Raw genomic sequence first — 25,671 nt, 5'->3', positions numbered from 1 at the left:
CCTAGACTATTATATAAAGAATACAATGTAATATGATTATATATATTATATATATTATATACTGTGGCTATTACCGCTTTAATATCCTAGAGTACTGAGATGAACATCTTCTGGTGAGAGGTTTTTAGGTTCATGTCTCTAATCCCAATTTTTCTTCTGTCTTGTCTGTTTACTTCCTAATTTACTGTAGATTAGAAAGAAATCAGCATCATTCTTTGCCTTCTGTATTCTGAACAAAAGATGAAGTTCTATTCACATCATACTGGATTTGTACTGGATTTGGTCATCTAAGGACAGGGGCATAGGGACATATACTATACAAACTGCAAATGAGTTTGAGTGGAGGGTAGTCCCTGAAACATTCTGGTTTGTGATGCTTCTGGATCTGTAGAGTAGTCAGTTTTATTTCTGACACTTCCAGTGAAAATAGCCACATATGACTCAGTTAAGAAATCAGGCAAAGTTTATAGTGGGTTATTATCTGAGAAGTAGTTTTCTCCACTTGTGCATGTAAGTACTTCTTTGATCTGAGCACTGGAAAATTTATTCAGTGGGAAAACACTATCATATTCATAGTGTGTGTTAGGTAGTACAAGGTATTTATTATTGTGGTGGCACAAAGGAAGGCAATAAAAAATAATAGGAGCAGTAAGCACTCCCTGTCTGGTCAGATCCAATCAGAGTTAATACATCTTAACTTTGGGACACTGGCAGGGATCCAGGGCCTGTATTCAATACTAATTTTTTCCTTTGTGTACAGTGTGGCATTATTCACTGCTGTTCTTTGTCAGATAGCAAGCCTTAAATCATAAGAACCATTTCATCTTGTGATTAATATCTATGTTTATTATCTACTCTACTACTCTAGTTAGAGGGTGTACATTTCTTTAGAGGTGCTCATCTCCACTATCTGAGAAGTCCAGTCCTAACTACTGAATAAACATTTTAGAAGGTCTCTCCAAAATAGGAATGTTTTCCTTTCCTGATAAGTTTCTGGGAAATTAATACAGAATTTTTGTGTGGTTTTTTCATTGTGAATTGTCTTACACAGTAGCAACATTATAGTTTTATTTCTTTCTCTTTTCAGAACCCAGAGTATCAAAATTATGCAGCTTTTGATAGCGGTAATGTTTCGCATTCCGTACCATAAGAATTCTTGTGTCTTCTTTGCCTCAGGGCTTCAAGCTTTGTGTGTGTATGACTGATTTTTAGTACACTAAATGCTAGATGTTGTCAGTGAGAGCGGCTGTAATTACAATATATTGCCAAATAGGCATTCTCTAGAATAGGTGTTATTCACATGTAGCTCTTGATATTGGATCTGTTTAGTTATCACCAAACTGTCTTTAGGAATTAAATTTTTTTCATGTTTGGGAACAAAAAGGGTGTTGCCAGTCACACTCTTCTCAACTACCTGTATCTGAACTGCAGCTTATTTTGTCCTAATTTATGTCTGGAAGTACAAACTAGATAGCTCATCTTAAGTACAACCCTAAGCAATCCTTACTTAATTATTTCTTATGATAATGTGTTGATTTAAAAGGCGAATTCATATCTAGTGGACCAAAATATGTGAGATGCCTGAAGATATCTGTTGGGCCTCTTGGTAAAGGTAGACTCATAGCACATATTCTCAGGTTAATGTGCATTATTGGCAGGATCCATTTTATTCATATACAGTAACTATGATCAAAGACAATAAATATGCACATTTTGGTTTGGGCTGTAGGTTTGATGCACCAACATGGTCTTGATATTCTATTTCATTTTGAATCTGACATTGTTGAAGTGCATTTGTTTTCTAAACTGGAAGAACGTGTATTTTTACATGTCAAGTTACTTCAGTCAGATGCAAGACAAAAAAATGTTAGACTGGCCTGCTTTGAGGATGCTGACTTCATTTGTCATGATCCTTGTAAATACTGTTGATTACTCAGAAGCTTTATAGACACAGCTTGGGTAAATTAAATACAAATTCAGAATGAGATGATTGCTTTATAAGATCAAGGACTTTGTGCTTGATGTTGTTATGAATTATGCCTTGACCTGTATTGCATACTTGAGATTTCCTGATACCTCCACGAGGAAGAAAAAAAGAAGGAGTGTGAGGTATTAGAGGCAAAAGTGAAATTCTTGTCAGTCACCTGTTAGCCAAGTGCTGAGAAACAGCTTTCTGTTCCCAACTCATTAAAGCCTCATGGAAAGATTTTATGCTGTAGTTTTAAGCATATCCCCTCTGCTTGAACAGCATTTCTTAAAGCAATGTTATTATCTAAATTATTGTTATGTGTTTGCATTCTCACATTTTAATATAACTTTCTGAAGGAGATATAAATGGTAATACTTGATATGGGGACATGATCAAGTAGCCATACCTTGAGCAAATCTGATATGTTTCCGTGGAATTATCCTCTGCAGTGAGCACAGTAACACAAGAGAGAAAGGTCAGTCTGTTGTTAACAGTGATCTGGATGGTTGCAACACTCATATGGGGTATGTAGAGCTGAGGTTTAATTCCTCTTGGACTCTGGAGTTCAAAGCCATCTCTTTCACTTCCTTATTGAATGCTTGATCCAGGAGAGAAGGTGCTAGCATGGATGGGGAGGAGCCCTCCCAGATCCACTCACTGTTTCAATCTTCATGCAGAGCACACAGTTCATCTGGCCTGCAGATGCAGGAGCACAACAGCTCACAAGTCAAGTAGGTAGAGAATTCAGCTAGAGAGATGATGTCTTGCTCCCTGCTACAAGGACTATTAAAATGTTTTTCCAGTGCCTTTTTTAATTAAGCAGTAAATTCCCTGAAATTCCCTGAAGACATGGAAGGCACCTATTGCTTGCAGGGTGTAAAATCACACTCATGATTTTTCTTGGCTGCAGCTGTGACTTTTCTGTCTTTAGTTCAGCTGTCTCTTATACATGGAGAGAAAATAAGGTAACTGCCTGTCACTGGTTTTGAATTTGTCAGCAAATCAAGTCAGTGTGCAAGAAAACAGCATAACAAAAGTTTTAAATCTTCACTAAGGAAAGATACCTGTTAAAGTATCTATAGTAAGATATTGTTATAGTAACATAAAACAGTTTTACAAAAAAACAAAGTTTCCAGTTTAAATTTTTTCCACTTTATATGGTATTACTGTTCTGAATACCAGTTTCACAAATGAAGCCTTAAGAGAGATAAGGCTGTCAGTTGAACCCAGATCTCACAAGTCTCCAAATTGATTCATAAGAGCAGTTTATTAAAACTTTTACCAGTGAAAAATAATTGAGATTTCAAATAAAAGATCATTAAAAGATACCACTTCATAAAGTCATAAAATAGATAATGTTTTGCTTTATGTCAGAGATAAAAATAACGTACCAGAGATTGAAATGTTAATAAGTGGGTTTTTATCGACTATAGCCCTTTAAGGAACTGTAGCTGCTATAACTTCTGCTTATAAGTAATCTAAAGATACATGTTACTTCTAAGTTGAGTGCATGAACTACTGTGGATAGATTAATCTCTTCTAAAACAGACAAAATTTTATGAATTTGTATCTTATCTCTCTCACCCACTTTTTTTGGCAAGATAAAAATCTCTTACAAGATTAAAAATAAAAGTTGTAAATAATGGTGTGCCAATGAGCATGATTTATGAAAAATATATACATTTTAATTTGTTCAAATTAGTTTGTTTCTTCTGTCAGGCAGGAAGAAATATCTGGTTTAGGTCTAGGGAGGGTAAAAATTTGCCACTAGTGTGTATGAGCTTCAACCTAACAAGCTAAGAAAAGGGGGTGATTTAGTTTGATTTTCTTTGTGAAGGAAACAGACTGAATTGATGAGACAAGTAAATTCAGCATGTGTTTTGCTATTTAGTATGGGGTTTTGCTTAAATTTCTAGAAGAGATCCAGAGGAAATCAGAGAAAAGATATTTCAGTTTTAGGAGTTTGCAACTCCAAGTGTGTAGACATAGTCTTTCAAACAAGGCATGCTGTTTTGGTTTAGCTGATAGTTTCTTTTAATTTTAGTCTCAAATAAATCTAAATTTCTCGCTACAACTTGAATTCTGTATTTGAAAGATTTTTGAATGAGTCTGACAGGAGCTGGATTTAAATTCCAAATCGAGGCATGAAACAGCCATTGAGGGACAGTATACAAATTGCACTATTTTCTAAAATATAATACCTTTTTTGATTCATAGGAAACCCTGTTAGTGCAAACTTTAATTGTACCAATTTAAAATATGTTGTATGTTAAGAAGTGGTAAATATTTTCTGTATTAAGACAGGTATTTAACTCGTTGCATGATAGTTATGAAAGAATCCTTTGCTGATTCAGCTGCAAATTGAATATGTCCTTGATGCTTTTGAGACATTATGACACACAGGAGTTAAGTCTACAGGGGATAGAAATGTTCTAAAGAATTAAATGTGTTTAAAAAACTTTCTCTGGAAAACAATAGAGGATTGAGATGATGGTTGTCCTGGTTTCTGTTGATACATTCCAAAATTCTTGTCTTTGAAATTAGAAACAAAAATATGGAGGGGGGGGAGTTATTCTTCAGTAATTATTGGGCTGTGTTTGTCATTAATTATCATGTTCTATCTGTCCTACCAGACACATGGCTTTGAAGACAGCTCCTTGTTTTGTAATATCTAGTATCTAGATCAGCTTTTTTTGTTTAAAAGATTATTTGAATCAATAGTTCTAATTCCTCTGTAGAAAGGATAGCCCATAACTATTACCTTCATAAAATAAATATAAAATTAAATTCTGACATACAGCTGTGAGAAACTCCTTAAGTTACAGAGGTACAACTGAATTTCTCTTGGAGTAGCCACAAGGGCATTAAGAAGCTTGCTAATCATTTCAGAAGGTATGCAAATAGACTGTGGCTACAATTGCACCTTTCAGATTCTTAATAGTTGTCAAATGAGTTAAATTGTCTCTCCTGCATAAAAGCCTGGGGGGCATCATACCTTCTTTGTTGACAGGTGTTATCAACAATGTATCTCATTTCAGTTTTAATTCAACTTATTTTTCAATATATTAAGGAAGCATATCAATATTTACTTGAAATGTAATAGAAAAGAGGGAATAAGGAGTCAGAGACAAAGTTAAGGGAGATAAATCTAAAATATTGTGCATGCTTTCTTTTTATAGACTGTTTTTCAAAAACTCCTTTGTTACATGCAAGAATTGAAAACCAAAGCAAAGCCAGGTTGCAAGAATACTAGTGGTCTTATACAGAGAACTATATTTTAATGTAAGCTTTTTCTACATTTTTCTTCTGCTGCTTATAAGTGTCTCTTCAGAGAAAAAGCCAAACCTTTCCTATTTCCCAAATGTGATCTTTAACCAACTATTCTGTGCTTTGAAACTGTTAATATGCTAAACATTATGTTGTATAACTGTAGATAATTTAGTTAGCTTTTACTAAGTTATATTAAAATTATACATATATGTATAGTTTGATAAGAAGCATAAAATTTTGATTGATTAGTTGTGGAGGTTACTTTGCTTTTCCTTAAATTTGGAAGTCTTTGCTTCCCTGCTAAACTTTTTAACATCTCTCTTTCTACTAAACATAACAGGAGACCAGTGATGACCGTATTTGTTCTTGGACTTTCCTAAAAGCTTTTAAGCTGTAAAATTCTGTGCTTTTATATGGCCAAGGATTTTTAGATTATTGTCTCTCTCTAGCAACAGCAGAAATCAATAGACATCTGAAATTCAAAGCCCTTTGAAACTGGGCAAGGAGAGAGAATGATTTGTTTTAAAATATAGGATCATAAAGAAACCAACACTCCTGTTTTCCTTTCTGGGGTAGACCTAGAACTAGAAAGGACCTCATTTAGTATTTACTTCACATGGGGCCAAAAAACTCCAAGACCAAACATAGTCACTGTTTTGGGCTAAGGTCTCACATGAACAAGTTGCAAAATTTCTCAAGCCCCAGAACATAGGTTTTTTTTTTTTTTAGATCAAACATCTCTTGTTCTACCTATAAAGTCCAATTTCTTTAGACACATTGATGGTGCTGTAGTGATTCACCTAAAAATGCAGCTCATTTATTAGATTATGTAGATTTTCAGTGTTTTGCAGTCTTGCAACTATAAAAAATAACTAGGTAGTCTAAGAATTTCAGTTAGGGCAGTCTCAATTCGTGGTGGTTTGTGTATATTTTCTGGAGGTGACAGAAACCAATTAGTATTTATTTTTGTTGAGATTTTTCAGTGATATTAATACTAGCTTTTATAGCACAAAGTTTGTCACATAGATTACTTTAGCTTCAGTTACTTTAATTTACTGAAATTTAATTAAATATCCATGAGCAATGCTTTGTGAGTTTTCCAGGTTGCTTGCATATTTTTTTCTCCAACAGTGTCCTACAATGGAGTAAGAAAGACTAAGATAGCTGAGTAAGGGAGAGCTTAAGCTTTTCTATTTCCTGTGAGTAAGTGATGGTACAGAGGGTAACCAACATTTCATTTAGCCTATTTAGTGTTTAAAAATAAGTCTCTGTATTAACAGGGCGGAAAAATTTACAACATTTCTTGTGGAAATGCAACAAAATTATTTTTCTATTTCCAGCTACAATATTTTATAGAAACTTTCTTATACAGTTACATAATTTCCTTTGATCTAATAAATGTGCTTTATATCTGTATTTCTGTTAATATCCACCATTGTCTTGTTATCATCATAATGATAATGACTTCTAATAGCAAGGCAATCACAGTAGTTTATTGTTGAAATTCTTCATAAGCTTATCACAGTTTTTATTCTCTATTAAGGCAGCAAAACAGAAGATGTTCAGATTTTTACCCTCCATTTTTGACTGAAACTTGTAGAAAAATCCCATCATATATATTTTATTACACTGTGAAATATATTAGAAAAAAGAACTTATTAACTGGCACACTGACCAGATTGTTCAAACAGTGGTTTAATTTCCATAGAGAGACAAACTATGAACATGTAAAACAGCTCTGAAAATAAAAAGATATTTTAAAAAAAATTTAAATGTATTCCTTGATGAAGCATCAGAATATTAATTTTGTGGTTCGTTTTTTTTCTAAAGAAGTAATGAATATACATTTAAAAATGTAAAAATATTTAAAATAAATCTCTCTAAATAAAGGTGGTAATTTTAAAATCAAACTATATTATTTTTGTTTTCATCTGTTTCATTTTAGAAGTACTACATTTACCCATACTATATTTTTAGTTTTAAAGCAGAAGTGTTCAAGCTCGGTCTTTCACTTGTCCTTTGGGCTGTAGCATGATTAAAAACCTATTCCTGCAAATCAAGTATAAATACATATCTCGGAAACCTGGAGGTAAAAGATAAATTAAGTTACAGAGAATGGTTATACCATCTTATCTTTTAAATATGCCCTTGCTGTAAACCAAATTGTACCCTACCCCTCTATGGGAAAGCAGATTATAGCAGAGGCCTTAATTATCCATTTTCTACTGATGATTTAACTATTTTTAAAGTTATTTTTAGGAAGGGCAAAGAAGAGCATGTTTGCATTCCTTTCATATTCTGTGTACCTTATGCATCTTTTTTGATGTTTTGTAGGCTCCTGTGTCTTTCTTCTGTGTTGACCACACTTAAGCCCTTAAGCAACCTAATACTTTCTGTCATCGGAATAATTTTCTGCTGTTAAGCAAATGCATGTTCTGCTTTGTGGTAGGGCTTTCAGTTGCTGTGGTGTAGGAAAGCAAATACTGATGATTTATTTTTTTGGCAGTGACAGGATGTTTATCAGTCATCTTGCACTTTCCTTGATTTTGTACTATTATACATTCTGTACATCAATTTTATGTTTGTTATTTCATTTTATTCTTCTGAAACACCTCTACCTTGAAGACAACCCTGACACCCTATTTTTTCTGTTTCTATGGTGTTTAATACAAATGTTATATGATGAATGTAAGCACTGCTTATATACACATACGGATAATATTTACAAGAAACTTAACATTAAGAGATTTTTTTTCTTTATTTTCAGCAGTCGTAATACTATCTTAATGCTTTTATTTTCCCACTGGAAAAGTAATTTTTGTACAACAAATAATATGCAAAACCAGTGCATAATGGTCAAAATCAAAATAGTTAATGAATATGATTTTCCGAAGTCTACTTCAAATTACACTCCTTGTAAAAATATGTAATTTGTATCCATTTCAACTACACTTTAAAATTAATTCTTCCAAATATCCATCTATTAATTTTAAATTTTCCTTTAAAACAAAAAAACCCGATTATTATGTTGACAAGTTAAGGGTGTCAATGAGTCTGTTTTCACATAATATACATAGTGTATTTTTTGCATAGGTGGTACCTTGTTCAATTACAAATGTCACTTGAAACACCAAATCTAGCTTTAGCTTCCATTTTGTGTCTTGCATTGACTGCCCCTTTCCTCTGTATTGACCACATTCTTTCGTCTACTTAAGTCATCTTACTTTTCTAAACTGTAGCGTGGGGAAATTGAAAAAGGCCTATATTTACATTGACTGTTGTTAGTTTATAATTTGCAGTGGATTTTGCTGTTCCTTGAGTTTTTCTTGATATATGCAAGGCAATTTTCAGATCTGTAAAGGAACCTTGTTGTGCTAAGAAAGTGTAGGGATACTTGTAAAGTCATAAATATAGGTGTACAACTAGCCTGAGGACATATCTGAGACTATGACAAGTTTCTTTTGCTAGCAACTCACGTAGTTTAGAAGGCACCTATAACTTTTTTGCAACATGACTGAAAGATGATACTGTAGGCTTCTCTGAAAAATGTTGGATTCTGTGTTCTGTTGCTGGTTCAGTTGCTTTCTGGAGACCCGCTCTTTTTCCAAGGTACTACGCTGAACTACAATGAAATGAAGATTAAATTAGCTTTTGTTTCACTGTCAAATATGGCAAGAGTTAAGACTGAAATTGTTTTCCTCTCAAAAAGGAATGGGTAGAAGTTTTCTCCCTTGTTTTAATTAAGTGAAATGAACTTACCTTGATACTGCCTTGTTTTGGATGATTTGTTACAGATGTTTCTGCTTGAAGAATGCAATAATTTTTTTTAAACATCATAGCAAGAAGTTGCTGCGGCTTCTTTGACCGTTCTTATTTCTGTTAGGAAACTCAAGAAATTGCAGCTTTATTAGTTTGTTGAATCCGCCATTTGTTTTGTGTGCTCATTTTCTGTTTTCCTTTGCAGGTGTCACCATAGATGTTAGAATGATTTCAGCCACACTCTTGCAGTGTTCTCCATTTCTGGCTATGCTTTATACCATTCGCATTGTAAACTTTGCTTTTCAGTTTAGAGATCATCCTTCGCTTTTGTCCCATTATCATTTTGTTCATTACAGACTGTTGCCTCTAAGCTTGTTCTCTACAACTCCATCTCAGGTTTTCCATTCAGTTCTTTGTAGTTTCATATGCATTACATAGTAATATTTAAACTAGAATTTTTCTTTCCTCTTCATCTTCATTCACAGTCATTTGTTTTCTAATGTTCAGTTGTTGGTTTTGCAGGTCTCTTTAAAAGTATTGTGATACAAATTAACAAAGCACATTATTTACTCATTTTGGCCAATGTTGTTATCTTTTACTACTGTATATACTCTGTCATCCTTAGGCTGTCAGGTGTCGGGATCTATTCCAGCATGTCTTGCTTATGCTCAGAATGTAAAGATGCCATTCATTCAAATTCTTGAATAGCTGTTGGTCTCAGCCTTGACATTTGTGATGAAACTGAAATTTACCTTGTGTCCATGGCAATAAAGTTACATCCATTAGGAAGGTCTATGTTTACTATTCTTCTTAGCTATTTCTTGGCAGAAGTGGACAGTTAGATTATAAAGTAAATATTCACTTGAAAGATTTTGACAGGTCTGAAAACCACCATGCCCCAGAGCTGTATTCAAGACATTTCTTTCCGTGCTTCTCTCTTTGTTTTGCTTTACAACTGTGGTGTGAAAATGGCTGAAGAGACAACACTTTTGAGGATGGGACCTTTGCAAGTTCTTTAGGAAATCTGCAATCTTTGCTGGAGTCTGGATGCATAATGTTGCACACGCTGTAGCAGAATTGCAAACACTGGAGCAAAGTACCTGTCATTTAAAACTACTGATGCAATGGCTATGATTTTCCACTGTAAGGAAGCCTGGTTTAGCCAGTATTACATGCTAGTATAGTTTGAGGGGGTTGGTAGCTGCCCATGGTATGTACTATAGTCTGATGAACATAGCTGCTAATGTGTCTCAAATTTGTAGAATAAGAACAGATCCTCACTCTAGCTGGGCTCCCAGATGGTCCATGCAAAATCAGTGTCATAGGTGGGAGGAATTTAAAGGAGAGAAGATAAGTTCTAGAAGGTCAGAAGTAAGAGAGTTTACTGAGGCAGAGGTAGATCTAAGAACATTTTATTCCTTTTTACTAAACTTGTATATGACCCACATTGCTGCCGTGTAGTGTTTCTTTCTGATAATCTGTTGGATCTCCGGCACTGCTTCTTCACTTAAAGCCCAGTCATTTATGACTTTCGACATTTCTGTATGAATGCTAATCCTCTTAGACAACAAATGGGAAGGAAATGGTTTGGAAGATGCTGAAAGAAAGCAAAGGAAATGAGAGGAACGGAGACTGTATGCCAAGATAAGAAGGAAGAACAAGAGCAATAACAGCTGTCCTGGGGAAGGCATTAGTGCTGCAGTTCTCAAAGTGAGAATATTTTATTTCATTCTAAGGTAGTATGCTGCTGTAACCATATTTTCCACCTCATAGACCTGAACATAAAAAAATTGTAATGCTGCCCTCTACAATAAACAAATTTACCGAGGAAAAAAGAGACACAGAATATTCTCTTGTCCAAAATTGCCCTTCTAAATTAAATGTGTATGTAGGCATGGGGGAATGGGGCCTCCAGCCATGTCTTTTTTCTTCTCTTATCTTGCGGGAGGTGACAGCAAGTGTCTCACTCTGTAGATGCCAGACCTGGCACAGTGGCAGGAAGAAATATTAGTCTGAACAAAAAGCACGTGCTGAATGTGTACCTGATTTTTGTCTCATGCAGGATAAAGATGGCAAGACAAATCCAATGCATCATGAATCATACTGAATCTGTTGGCTGCCAGTTAGACAAGTGATATAGAGTTATGCTAACTGATCTATAAAGTGATACCAATTCATTTATGTCTGTAAAATGATCTCACTGCTTCTTTTCTTCCTGTTAGTACATTTTTCCAACTTCTGTGCTCCAAAAAATCTTTTTTTTTTTTCAGTCAGTGACTAACTAACACAGCCACCGATGTTTTTCTGGGCACTTCTCAGACCATATTTTGACCTTGAAACTCGATGTAATTATAGTTGAGATTTTGCATCCAGCAATCACCAGCGGAAACACTGCTTGTTGTTTTCTTCAGTTGAGCTGGTTATCACTTAATTCTGAGACAAAACTGACTCTTGGCAAAGGTTTAATTATTTTTTTAATATAACTCTAGTTTAGGATGTTTGGGAAAAAAAAAAAAAAGATAGTCAAATTAATATTTTTTTAATATCAAAAAGGTTAAATTTTAATGAAGATTAAACCCGTCATTTAATGAAAGGGGTTTTTTTTAGTACTCTTACATACAGTAAATCTTGACAAGCTTGTTTATTCCAAGAAAGGAGGAAAATCTAAACAGTTATATGAAGTGATTATATTAAGAATTGAGAGGTCAGTCAGAAGACTTTAACATGCAAACATGATCTGTTACGCTCAAAATCTTGTTATGAACAAATGGGAATACACTTTGTATACTGAGCTAAGCATTTATGGTTCATCTAATTAGTTTTGACTGTCTAATAAAATTAAGTCCATAGTATCTAATTATTCAAAGGTTTTTTTAATAATATGGTTAAAATCTTATACATAAACTTCCTACTAACTCCCCCTGTTATTTGATGTTATGGTCCCCCTTTCAGTATTTCTCCTGGTCTTAAGACTGACTATTCAGTCTTCCTCAGAAAGGGGGAGAAGACTTTAACAGTAATTAGTGTCTTGCGTTCTTCACCTCCTCTTCAGTTTTGGAGTCTACTTGAGGTTACTTTTTTGTATTTTCTTAAGGTTGATTACTTGCTGTTCCTCACCACTTCCAAAGACAAAGTTTGGGAACTGTATGCTGCCCTCCCCCAGCCCCACTACCCCAGAGGGGCTGTTTGTTCCGCAGTGACTATGTAGGGGTGCCAGCCACCTGCCCCAGGTGCTCTCAGAGTGAAGCCAGCACAGTGAGGCCACAGGCATGTGGCTACCAGATGAATGCTGCCACAGCTAAAATCAGCTCCTGCCAAAACACTGCCAGACCCATGCTGAAACCCTGCATTGCCAGCTCTCCACCAATACTCTGGCCCTGTGCCTGTGATGGCAAAACCATATTTACTGGGCTGCAGAACAGAGCCTCCCAAACATTTGTCTTGCAGTTGTTACCGACTCACAAGAGCTGTTACAGTCTTTTGAGACTTCACATGAGTAATAGCTGATCTCAGTATGTGTTTGCAGTGTTGAATCTTTAGCATTTACTATGGCTGGCACATAGAAGTTTGCATAATGCAATTTTGGTCAGACAGTTACCTAAAATATTTATCAGTGTGAGAATGTGGTCCTTTATGTTCAGAACAAATGTTCTTTGATATTTTTAAATTATTTAAAAACTTTGCATGAGTGAATCAGAAATCTCATCAGTCATCTGACACTGGTTTGTGATGTTTAACTGTCTGCTTAGAAATCACAATAAGAAGAGAAGTGAAGAGCAAATGCTAAAAGATATTTCAAAGGTCAAAACCCAGATAAGTAAGAAGGGCCACAGGCTCGTGTTATATTCACCTAGACTCAATTAAGACCTGAAGATATTTGTACCTGTGTACTTTATTAAACGAATGTGATGCATATCTAAACCCCACAGATTTTAACAGAGAATTTGAAAACAGACCGGGGAAATTATGAACTTCATTGCTTTTTAAATTGCTTTAAACATAGTGAAGTATAGTACAATCTAGTAAACTGAAATCGCTAATCCTTGCTGTGAATGTGCAATTACAATAGCCAGACTTTGAAAGCTTGTTTTCTAGTGGCTACTGCTGTGAAATCCGTTCTGCACTAATAAAATTATTTTTTACCGTATTACAACACATAGAAAACTGTAATGGCTGTTTTCAAGTTCTTTTCACTGTACTATAAGCAGTTTAGGAAACTCCATCAAAGTACTCCCACATTCTGAGGCTTCACTGAAAACATCCAGCATGGGACAAAGATTTGTTCACTGAATGACACCAAGTAGGTACAATTGTTAGTATGATTTTTATTAACTCGTTTTCCTCTTGCCTTTGCAGACTATGGCACTATTAAGAAAGTACTTGCCCCAATGAACCAGACTTCAAGCAGCTGCCTGCTTGAGGAAATTGAACTCCTGCCAAAAAGTCAGCAAGAGCCTATCAGGAGCCTTCAGATTCTGCACAGCCAGAGTGTCCTTTTTGTGGGCCTTCAAGAACACGTGATTAAGGTCCCCCTGAAGAGATGTCTCTTTTACAAAACATACAGGTATGAAGAATCAGCAAGTATACACTTTCTGTGTATACTTTTTATCAGAAGTGTCTCTGACTTTCTATACTGACTTGTTAGGACTAAATCATACTCCCAAGAAATTATATTGATATTTAAGTGTCATTATACAGATTCTGAATTGTGAAATGAAACAGTAAAAAATGGTTTATGTAGGAAACAGGTATCTGATAATGTGAAGTATAACTGCAATTGTGGGGTTTACTCAGTTATAATACAATTTATTGTATTATAACTGAGTAAACAGTATCTCTGTGGGTTCAGAAAAAAACCTGTATTGAATGAACTGATAATTAAGACTCGCACTGGACTGGGAAACCATAATAAATGTAAATATTCGACTAGGTGAAAGTTTTATGCAGCTAACAGTTGTTCAGTGAAACAAGGAAAATAATTTACAAATTATCACTTGGTTTTAGACTGTATAACTGTCTGAATTCCTGAACTACCATAATATGGTAATTAAGGAATTTAAAGTTCAGCATAGAATTTTTCTATAGGTTATCTAGAATTACTTTTGGGTTGTGAAACATATGCTATTAGAGATTGTTAATTTCATCTGATTAGTTGAATTTTTCCCTTTGATAGAAATATTGTTCCAGTGATTCAGTACAATTGTTCTATTTTACGAGTTAGAATCTGAAACAGTGAGATGAGCTTTTTGAGAACTGTGACAGAGGCATTTGGGTTTTTTTAGCTTGCCTTGCTTTCAGCTTGTTTAATTTATGCTCCTTTGGAAAGCTGGTCTGCTAAAGGAGGAGGAAAGGGTGCCAGTTGCCTCTCTTGGCTGCTACACTCAGGATCACAGAGACATTACTTGTGCAGCAGGCAGAGAGATCATACTTCCCATGAAAGGCAGTGACCATCTGCAGACGGAGACGTTTCTGGCTGTCAGAGGGACCACACGTGTGGTCACAGCAGGGAGGTGGCCACAGGACACAGGTGTAGAACTGTGGCTTGGAGACAGCGGAAGGACTTTTCTGAGGGACCTGGCCCTATGTGGAGATTGGTGCCATGCAGGAGGCCAGTGAAAGGCTACTGGGTTGAGAACAAGACTGAGGGAAAAGCTGTGCCCTGGATAACTGGAGTAGACAAGGGAAGGGGAGTATTCTCCTTATTACAGTTCTTTACCAGCACTTTTTGTTTATGCTCTCTTATGTAGCATAGTTTATGTTCTCTTCTGTAGCATATTTTAGACATTTTCTACTAAAACAGAAGTGATAGGACACTCAAAGTCCTTTTGGAAGGCCTACAAAGCTTACTTTAAGGAAAAAATACATATAGGCAAGTCTCTGCCTCAAGTTTTTTGTTGGTTTAGGGACCAACATAAGATCAGGTTTCATCTTTCTTTAGTTTAGCAAGTTGAAACAGGTTGTATGGTGGTCCTACAGCCCTTTTTGTTTTGTTGCCTTCTTTTTGTTAAGTGAAGGACTTACATATTTGGAGTGGTAAATGTATGCATGTGTGTATAGGAAAAAAATCTAATGACATATAGTTATGCTTCTCTCTTGAATATGGTACGATTATGCTATTTTGGTTGCAAAAGACATCGAACATGTTTCTATAAGCAGATGTGTTTATTTCAGAAAGGGAGATTGAGCTGGTATCCTGTGTTTTCTTAAGGACTATGTACTCATGATGGCAGTCATAAACACAGAGAGCTCAACAGTACCGGTGTTCCTTATTTACACCAAGCCGGCACTCCACTTCAGACATTTAAAGGCTGGAGCCTTATTATGTTGTTAGTGAGGTGTGAACTCCAAAATCCAGAGATGAGACTTCCAGAACACCTGCTTAGCTGGTGCTTGTGTGGAGGTCCCACAAGGTCCCTGGTACCTGTGTTTCTGTCAGGACAATTTCTGAGGCACATCAGTGTGCTTCTGCCCTTGTGGGATGAGACGTCTCAAATCATAGACCCCATGCATGGCTGCAAGCTAGGCATTCCTCTCCCTGTTTAAGCAGTGGGGTCTAGTTGACTAGATTTTAAGAGCTTTATTTTTTTTTTTTTTTTTTTAATAACAACAACAAAAAAAAAAGTGGTGCTGTTCCTATTTTACTGAGTAGAACAGTAGTTAAATGACTCAAATCCATCTCAAATGATAGTTTATTCCTCTGCTCGGAGGTATATGAAGTCTCATCTTCTACTGGAGTGACTTACTTAAAAGGAGATAAAATTATTCCTTGTGGGATTTTTCAGTCATATCTTTTGTAGTTGTACGACTTTCCTTGTAATAATTAAATATCCATTGCATCAAAATGGTTGCCATTCGTTCTTTCTTCTTGGTTAAAGAGTTTACCAGCAATTCTAGCTCTGTTTTTTGAGAAAGCAGAGGATTTACAGATGTGATGTAGATGAAATAAGGCGTCTTATTGTCATCTATCATTAGGGACTCAGGTCATTTGGAAAATGCAGGCATAATGTTTCTCTCAGTTATCTTTTTTGGTTTGGCTAGTTTTATTCCTAGTTTATGCTGGATTTCAAGCATATTTGTTTTTCTACATGTGAAGAGAGTGTAATTACCTTACTTGGGGCTATAAATTTCACTATTAATGAAACATCTGAAACAGTCACTGCATTGCTGGGTGCTTTAATACTCACATTTTTGTTATATGTTGCCAACTATTACTTCTGTAACAATGGGTAAGTAGAATAATGGGTAAACCTTACCAGAGGTAATGCCTTGGGACAGTGTGGTTCTTTTTTGGATTATTTTAATTTTATCTACTAACATTTGCCATACTTAGGGCTGTACAACTGCACCAAGACTATATTCAGAACTTCCATCAGTAATAACTAGTTTCTTCCCCAGATCAAGGGCATGCGTAGTCTTTAATACCTATTTTACATAGTTATTGAGAAATAGAACATGTTTGTGTATGAATAACAGCCTTAAAAAAGTCAAAATGCTGAAGACTTACTAGCTCATATGCTCTGCTTTTTTGTGTCAATGGCAGAGTGCTCACCATCTAGTATTTTCTAATCTTTTTGTTTAGGTTTATTTCAAAGTTTTCAGACAATGCATCTTCAGTCTCTCTGTTGAGCAGACTGTTCCACAAGCTAATGTCTCAATGTCAAGACAGTTTTCTTGGGACTATTTTTTTTCTTTTTAGTTCATTATTCCTTGTTTTATCTTCATGTACTAGACTCTAAAGCATGTGGTTATTGCTTTTATTTGTAGTTTATTATGTCTCCTTACTTATCAGTCTGGTATGCTGTACATATTTCGCTAATTGTATTTCCTTGTAGATGTGTTCCTCCAGCACTTCCCTGTGGTAGAGTCCTCTGTGACATGGTGTTGCCTCTGACAGACATTCCCTCTGATTCAGGATAGTCCTGTTCCATACAGCTCATGTCTTCATTCCCGTGAATGCTGTTACTGAAGGCCCTTGAAAATCTTGTTTTACATTTTGAGGCTAAAATTGATTTTTTGTGTGTGTGTTCTAGGTTCAGCAGGCCATACCATAGGCAGAGCCTGTTCTCACACCTGTAGTTTTGGTTTCTCAGCACTTTCAGTATGTCACAATCTTCCTGTTTATGAGTTGCCTGAGCTGGTTATTTAGATCGTCATTTTTCATGGGCGGGGGTGTCCCCCAGAGGCTTCTGCCAATGGCTGAATAGTTTTGAACATAATCCTGCTGTTTTCAGGAGTCAGCTAGGGAAAAATAGAGACGTGTGAGTTCTTACGACTTTCCAAAAAGCCCTGGCATCTTCATTCTCCAAGAGAAAGCAGCAGAGCAGTTACCTTAGTTCAGCTATCTGAACTATTTTTGGGGAAGATCCTTAAGATGTGACCAGGTTATTATCACCTGGGTATTGCAATTCACATGTTTATCCCATTTTTATGTAAGACCAGCAATATTCTCTACCGGAGCTATTTTCACTATGAATTCTCCGTCTCTCTGTACTTCTTCAGAATTGAGTAGGCCAAGCATGAAGCACAACTGAATTATTTGTATCTGCTAATAACTGTAATGTGAGATAAATAGAATGGCGATTATGAGAAGATAACTATTAAACTCTCTAAAATTGCAGTGTTTGCTATTTACTTTGAAGGCTCTATGCATTTGAAATAAGGAATAAGATCTGTAGCAGGGGGATAAAGACTTTATTCTCTGAAAAAAAGAACCAGTCAGCTTGCTTTTATTGGCAGCTGTAGCCTTCAACCTTCAAAAGCAACCTTGGATGGCAGTGATTTCTCTGAGGCAAATTTGTCTGTGTTATAATTTGCAATGGAGTTTTCAGTACATCCGTTCTGAAAGTAGGGGCAATAAAAGGTTTTATCAGCCCAGGGTTCTGCAAAATCTTACCAAGCAAAGGTCAAGAATTGGTATTTCTGATGGAAGATAGGTTTTACGCACTTAGAAAGCTTTAAAACTAATCTTACTATGACATTATGTCTAAGTAAACAAATACTGCCATTTGCTAAAAGCTGTACAAATACTTCTCTGGTGTAAAAACAAACAAACAAACAAACAAACAAACAACTTCTGGAAATTTTTTTTAATATTGTTTTTTACTTTATATGTTTAAAACATTATTGGGCCACAAGATTGTTTTGCTATCATAGCTATTCTACTGTAACCATAACTTTTCTCTCTCTGCACTCCATCATTTTTATTTTTCCACTTCTTTATTAACCATCAGCTAAGCAATTTGTACATATACAGAAGTTAACTGTAGCAGCACAGTACAGAAAAGGATACCGGATTAACTAACAGAAGAAAATAATTATTGCAAATTTGGTTATGCTTTGTTTAATTTCTAGAACTTCAGCAAGATTATTGGATCAAGTATTTCAGCCACTGTTGCATTCCTTTATTTTGCCTTAGCTATAGATGTTGCTTCTTCAGAGGTATTCCTACACTTAGTACAAACCTGTTTTCCTGGCAATAAAACACTCGCTGTCATTACATAGTGGAATAATTATTCCTACATACTAATATTATACAAGTTAACAATGAGTAATGTGGTCTGAACTATTACTAGGTGCTAATGTGTCCAGAAGAGCTTGCCAACACATGGAATTGAAATTGCTGTTTTGAAGTAATCATTCCAGAATAGTTATTTTTGGATATCCAGGTAGATTTTCTTATTTCAAAATATGCAAGCCTTATGCCAGTTTAAATCAGAGAAACACACTGCTGCATTAGAACATCAGAGCCACATGAGGACTGATATGAATTAGTGATTCCAAAGTAATATTCTAGAATCAGAATCCTCATAAATTTCCCAGGCTGGGATAAACCATAATCCTGGGTGCAAGACTAGATTATAAGCATATTTTAAAAATGGGAAGTCTTTTTTTAGGTATTAGATACATTGCAAAAGTATCTTCCATTGGTGCGAACTTATGAGAACACTAGTAAAGTCAGCAGAACTATGAAATAAACACAGTTGAAGGTTTTCCTCACTCAAAAGAAGTACAATATTAGTTCCATGCTGGGGAGGGAATCAGTTGAAACTCTACAGATCTGGGGTTGACCTCTATTTCTTTCTTCCTCTGTGAAGACCAAGGTTTTGCAGAAAGTGTCACTATCTATCTGGCCAACAAAATGCATTGGAGACAAACTATGCATTTACATTTTGCTGCTCCTGAAATATTTAGTCACAAGTCTTTAAAGTATGTGATCTATGCATGTATGTATTGTATTGTAAGCACACATTTTTGGCAAACAAGAAGGAATTTGATAAACAGATAGAGTTTTACAGCCTTCTCCCAATGTATTTCTTGAATTAGCCTTATGAGGAAAAGGAGAATGTCTTTTCCTTTTAGTTTACAAAGTTGTAAGAAAACCAGATGGACTTGACTACATATTTGCAATTCAGATTTTAATAGTAGGATATTATTTTAAACAAAGGAGTGAGCTAAGAAATAAAAATTTAAAACAGGCATGTGGTTTTCATATGTCATGATGTAATTCATTGCTTTATAAAATACCAAACGTTGTGTAGTTTTTCTTGAAAATCACCCGACTGTTTAAAGCAACCTATGTTCCAAGAGATCATTTCACTAGTTGTTTGATACTTGGCAAGTGTATTCTCTGGAAACAGAAGTTAAAGGGACTAGATGGTAAAAAGAAAGAGAGAAAAAAAGAAACAACAGGGCAAACCTGGAAGGTGTTTTATTTTAAAATAATTTAACGTCTCACATACTGGACTGCTACTCAGTCAGACCAACATATACCCTATGCGTTTCAGCTTGCAGTGCTCTGTGTTACACACCAATTGTTTTCTCACAAGAATAATTTGCAGCTTTCTTAATATTCTGTAATCATTTTTGTGGACATTTTCATTATTTGAAATTCTACAGAAAATTAATATCCAAGTTTAAGAGTCCACTATTGGCCTGAATGTATGAGAGAGAAAGAATATTCTTGATGCAACACTGTGAACTGTGGGCAAGATTCCAGGACAGGGGTTTGTATGTTCCAGTTGTATGAGCCCAAACTGAGTGGCTTTGAATGCCATTTGCTCCTCATAATAAGTTTTAAGGCCAGTGGAGGTATCTACAGTTACTTCTAGAATGAGAGGTAATGGTGCCCTTGGAATGTTGGAACATCTGCTATCTGGTTAGTACTGTTACGGAGTCAAGTTGTACATCCTAAGTCTGGGCTTGATATCTTTATAATTGATTCATATTTTAGTATAAAGTTAACCTCAACATTTATTTCAAAAGAACCTAGGCTTCAGCTGACTAAAAGGATATGGCAGTCATGTATCCTTTTACATTTATGTCTGCTAAAGATGCACAGGTCTTTTAAAGACATGGTGATGCTGTATGGAAGCAAATGTGTCCAGCCTGGGCAATCACTGTTATTGCTATTCTGGTCTAGCAACACATAAACGTGTGGGTAAAATCCCCAAATCTGTTGCTCTTGGGTTTACTTGCCACCTAGGTAGCTCAGATTTTCAGAGCCTGTTTGTACACCACAGATTTGCAAGCTCTAGTTTCAGCCCATTAAAAGGACTTTGAAAACCCTAGCTGCACCTGGTGATCCCAGCATTTCCAGGCTCCTACCTCCCAGTCAGAGGGCTGAAAGCTCTGTCTTGGCTAATTGACATGGATAGGGACCTCAGATGTTATTTCTTTATAATGAATGGCAAACCTGCATTCACTTGTAGAGAGCGTGCTCTGAGTTGTCTTTCACATTTGTTCCAAGTAGAGCCACTTGGAAGTGCCAATATTCAGAGAATGGTGTGTTTTAAACAACTTTACTAAACAAATTATACATAAATTCCTGATTCTGGATTTGAAGGGAGGAGCTTGTAGATTTAAGGCTAATATTGTCAGTGCATGTTGAAAGATTGAATTGTTTGTTAAATTGATGTCTTATAGTAATTCAAGTAAGAGGAAGCAACAGTAGTCCACACAGAGTGACTGAGATGATTGAAACTTTTGATATTTCTTAACAGTACAGGCAACAGTTAAGCAGTATTCTGAATATTTGACATGCATCTTAGTTTGAGCTCCTAGGACTTTATAAATTGTGTGCCTATCATTCTGCATCATACTGCTATATCTTTAGATCCCTGTTCTTCATTGCACACATATATATGTATATATCTACAAAACCAGTGGTAATGAAAACACTGATAGGTACCTTTGTACAGAAGTCTAGTATCAGATTCATGTATTCATTCAGAAATGGATAGCACAATGCATTTGGAACATGAGGCAGGCTTTTATCTTCAGTTGTCCGTTTAAATTTGCAGTGAGGAAACTGGCTTCTGTGAAATAAGATGGTGACCCCAGTTCAGTTCCTGGTAGACAAAGCATCCAGATCACAGCTGACAGTAATTGGAACTAGATAGGCATGGCTGTCTCAGTAGAAATGATTGAAAGGGTCAGGAGACTGAAATATCCTCTGTTCTTTAAAATGCTGTGCATAGATAAAGACAGAAAAATGTTTCATTGAACAGTCTCAGATGATGCACCTCTTATGTTTATATGTTTATATATTCTCTGAATAAAACGTTACAGCTCACAAGGATACCTGATTAGCACTTGCAATGTATATGATATGGAAGTATACTCTTCCCCTGAAAGGAGATTTAAAAATCTCTTTGAAATCAATGGTATCAGGATACAGCTTTTAATCTTAAAGTTTTTTTGTTCTTTGGAGCACACATACCAAATTCATTTAGGTCTAAAACTGAATGGGTTTTTTTATATATTTTGCTCTGAACAGTGTTCATTTCTGACTCATTTTCTATCTGAATAAATCATCTGAAAAGTAACTGAAGCAGAGCAGTTGTGCTAGGCTGCTTGGTGATAATTATAAAATAGCTGAAGAAAATGACGTGCTATTGCTGGTTTTCTTTAGAGTGAGGTGACTTACGGTTCTGTTACTAGTCAGTCAAAATCCATTGTTTAAGTGTTGCATGACTTAGTAGGCATACCAAACCATCACGACCAAATTAGTGCCTTGCAGGAGAGACGCTCAACCACCTATCATTTACATTTGGTAAAAATGTGAAATGACAACATAGAGCAAAATTAGAATCAATCAGTAGAAGCCAAAAGCTGTTGAATGTTTTTGTAGAGCGTGCTGACTCGACAGGGTAAGTGGCATCAGGAGTCTTTGAATGAACCAATTCACCTTTTCTCCTGAGCTTCCCTCCTGCACAAAATTGCTAGTTTTAGAAGTGCTGGGACAAATCATGTGAAGTCTTAGAGATGTGGGCTGATTCCTACTGGAGTAACAGACAAAAAATGCATTTTCATCTCTGGTGAAACTGAGATGTAGGGTAGACTTCCAGGGACAAGATGGCTAATATATTATCTAGCTCTTATACTTCCAGTGTCACTATCTGAAAGGGCCCCAGCAACTGAAAGACCTAATAATAATTTTAAGATTTAGCTATTTTTTCAACAGTAGCATATCAAATGGCTTCAATTTAGACAGAGATTTGGAAGATGAAAGGGGTGAAGATGTGTAGTGGTATCTAATTTTCAACTTTCCTTACTTACATGGATTTGATGGCCATTTTGTACAATTTCTTTGGTTATTTTGTGTACATACTGAATCTGTTCTTACTGCTGTCTCTTGGGAGAGACATTCATTAAAGAAGTTTTAAAACTATATGAAATTTTAATTGATGAAGGACAGTAAGGACACATAATTGTGCGTTAATAATAGCCTCTTTAAATTTCACATTTCAGGTAGAAGTACTCATTTTCTGCCTCTAAACTTATTTTGTTGTCTTTTTTGTTTGTGTTTTTTTGTTTTGTTTTGTTTTGTTTTTTTTTTTTAATTTAGGCATAGGAGATCAAAATAATTAGCTGCTGTTATTCACACATTAAATTATCCCTCAAAGGAAAGAAAAAGGTTTTAAAAGGTGACATAATTAAGCAAATACACATAAAAATTTACCCACGTATTATCTCTCTTCTTCTTTTCATTTAAAAGAAAATATAGCTGCTTTTCAGAGATATTGTTGATCTAAGCAAGTGATCTAAAAGAAAAAAATAAGAAAACCCTCTAAGACATGAGGCAGGGAGGAGAACAGAAAAGGGCTGTTGTGCCAATACCTGAGAAAAGGGCAGCTATTTAATCCAGGTCCTGCCTTGCTTCATGAATATATCTGGCATGGTGAAGTGAAATGCCAGGAAGAGGGTGATGATGCCGAACTCCACTTTCATGGTATGATTTTTCTGTCTGAATATAAGATTTCAAAAATTAAACTTTTTATAAAATGAGACATATAATAATGACTGGGACAAGCAGTTAAAACATTCTAAGAAAAAAAAAAAAAAAAAGGCAAGACTAGACTTTTTTCATGTGAGGAATACTTCTCAGACAGAATTTCCTGTTGCTTTGTTTGGAATAGTTCATATGTTTCCAGGATTAATTTATGTATTGTAGTGTAAAAAAAAAAAATTAAAGACTGGTAATACCTTTCATTTATGGATGAAGTTCTTTGCATTTAGTCTCATCATCTGCATGAGGTTAGATGAGTTATTAAGTTCTTAAAATCAGTTTTCATATACTCAGTGGACCTTCTTAACTGAATTCTGAAAAGATTCACCTCGTTTTATCTTGCTGCAGTGCTCTCCAAACCTGCTCACTCACTGAAATGACCATGTTCAGTGTCCAGAGGATGAGTGAACATGCTTTGTCCCAGCAGTGAAAGGACTTTTCAGCATTTTTTTAACTTTTATTTCTTTCATGAAACTAGGATCTGTGCTCATACCAGGAGGTTATAAGAACAGTCAAAATACGCTTTTAGTGCCCTGCTTATAACTTCTGAATGACTTGGCAATGAAAGGTGAAAGGCATTTTGATGTGCCTGAGTGGAAAGTAATGTGGAAACAAAAGCAAAAGAGGAAATGGGATCTAAAGAACAGAGTGGGAGAAGGATCAGCTTACTCCCAGGAAAGAGACGATGTGATTCTAAATGAAAGGATATTGACTTCAAAAATATTTTATATTTTAATAGAAAGTGTCTAAAGCATAATGACTGCATTTAAAAATATTAACACTTCACAAAAAGGTACAGTGAAGTTGGGAAAGTGAGCACTTCTACTCAGTACGGCTGATGTTGCCAATTGTGTATTATGTCAGCCTTTTATTTTGTATTCTTTTATCATAAAACATGTTCTTTATCAGAGCTCTGGAGGATAACACTGAGCATCTTGTCTCACAAACACTGGAAGACCAAGACTCTTAAAATTTTCCATAATTTGCATTAATTGTCCTCCTCACTTTCTAGATAGCTAAATGGAAATGTGCAGCCTGAGTTACAAAAATGCAAAATGCTTACAGCTGCAAGAGACATCAGTGGGAACTCTCTTCTGAACACTGAATCCCCTAAACCAAAAGCTTTATCTTTGAACTGGCAGCCTAATTAGGGGTTCCTAGGGAATTTTGGCTATTATGTCTCTTACTCTGTGACCATTTTGCAGATGGGAACTATCCTCTCACAGAGTACTGGCAATCCATGTTGCCAAGTGTACTGTAGAACCTAATTCTTTGACATTTATAAACACTGAGAATCTTTTGTGATGGTATTATGGAACAGCATACTAGGGAATTAATAAGTCTGCATTTTGTCTGATGTTAGCATGAAGCTACATGAGGAATGCCAGAGATAAATAGAAATATGAATAAAACACGGGATTTGTGAGGACAAAATAACAGAAGGTTTGAAGTTGGCAGAGGCCTCTGGAGATCATCTCGTCAAACCTTCTGCTCAAGCAGGGTCTCTGAAAGCCAGTTTCCCAGGACCATCCCCAGATGGCTTTGGAATATCTCCAAGGAAGGAGACTCCAGAACTCTGGGCAACGTGTGCCAATGCTCAGTCACCCTCACAGTAAAAAAGTGTTTCCTGATGTTCAAATGAAACCTCTTGTGTTTCAGTTTGTGCCCATTGCCTCTGGGTCTGTCACTGGGCCCCACTGAAAAGACCCTGGCTCCCCCTTTTTTGCATCCCCTTTCAGGTATTTGTACATATTGATGAAATCTCCTCTTAGCCTTCTCTTCTTCAGGCTGAACAGTCCCAGTTCTCTCAATCTCTCCTCACAGGAGAGATTCTGCAGTCTCTTAATCATCTTTGCAGCCCTTCACTGGACAGATGTGATGTGAACAGACAATTAAAGAGTATGATAATCCCCATAGATTTGAGTTGAACAAGTATGATCAGTCTAGCATTTTTTATAATCTATACAAAATGGTTATATGTATTATTTTAATGAGTATTATTTTAATAAGTATTTTTACAAGTGTTAAAACAGTTATATTATGCTTCACTATGATAGGATTTTTACCTCCTCTCTTAGGTATCTTTAGCTATGAAGCTGCAGACCTATTGCCTGTACTGGTAATGCTTGACCTACCAGTAGCAAAAGAAAGCTGTCATTTAATAGAGAAAAGAACTTCTAGTTCTATACAGTGGTCTTTCAGAGACTGTAAGAAGCTGGACTATCATCCTTCTCTCTAACTTTCTTTTTCCTCCTCATGTGTGCCACTAAGAGGGAATGTCTAGGGCGGCATGTGATAATGTAAGAGGTGTGATAGCAGCCACCAGCACCCCTTTGAACTTACTTCCAGTGATTCTGTGGCAATGTAGGAAACAAATAAGAGGGTC

General features: G+C 35.8%; 1 protein-coding gene across 5 annotated transcripts in view; it reads left to right on the top strand.

Moving 5' to 3' along the window:
- The window catches only part of SEMA5A (semaphorin 5A), a 348,842-nt gene that overhangs the window by 230,824 nt on the left and 92,347 nt on the right, over positions 1-25,671 (top strand). For all 5 annotated transcript variants that reach the window (XM_074899498.1, XM_074899502.1, XM_074899501.1 and 2 more), the window contains one exon: positions 13,355-13,562. In XM_074899498.1, the coding sequence (XP_074755599.1) occupies positions 13,355-13,562 (208 nt within the window). The remainder of the gene's footprint in view (positions 1-13,354; positions 13,563-25,671) is intronic.

The sequence above is a fragment of the Athene noctua genome, chromosome 2, assembly GCF_965140245.1.
Source record: "Athene noctua chromosome 2, bAthNoc1.hap1.1, whole genome shotgun sequence".
Taxonomy (NCBI): Eukaryota; Metazoa; Chordata; class Aves; order Strigiformes; family Strigidae; genus Athene; species Athene noctua.
This window is presented reverse-complemented; position numbering and strand designations above follow the sequence as displayed.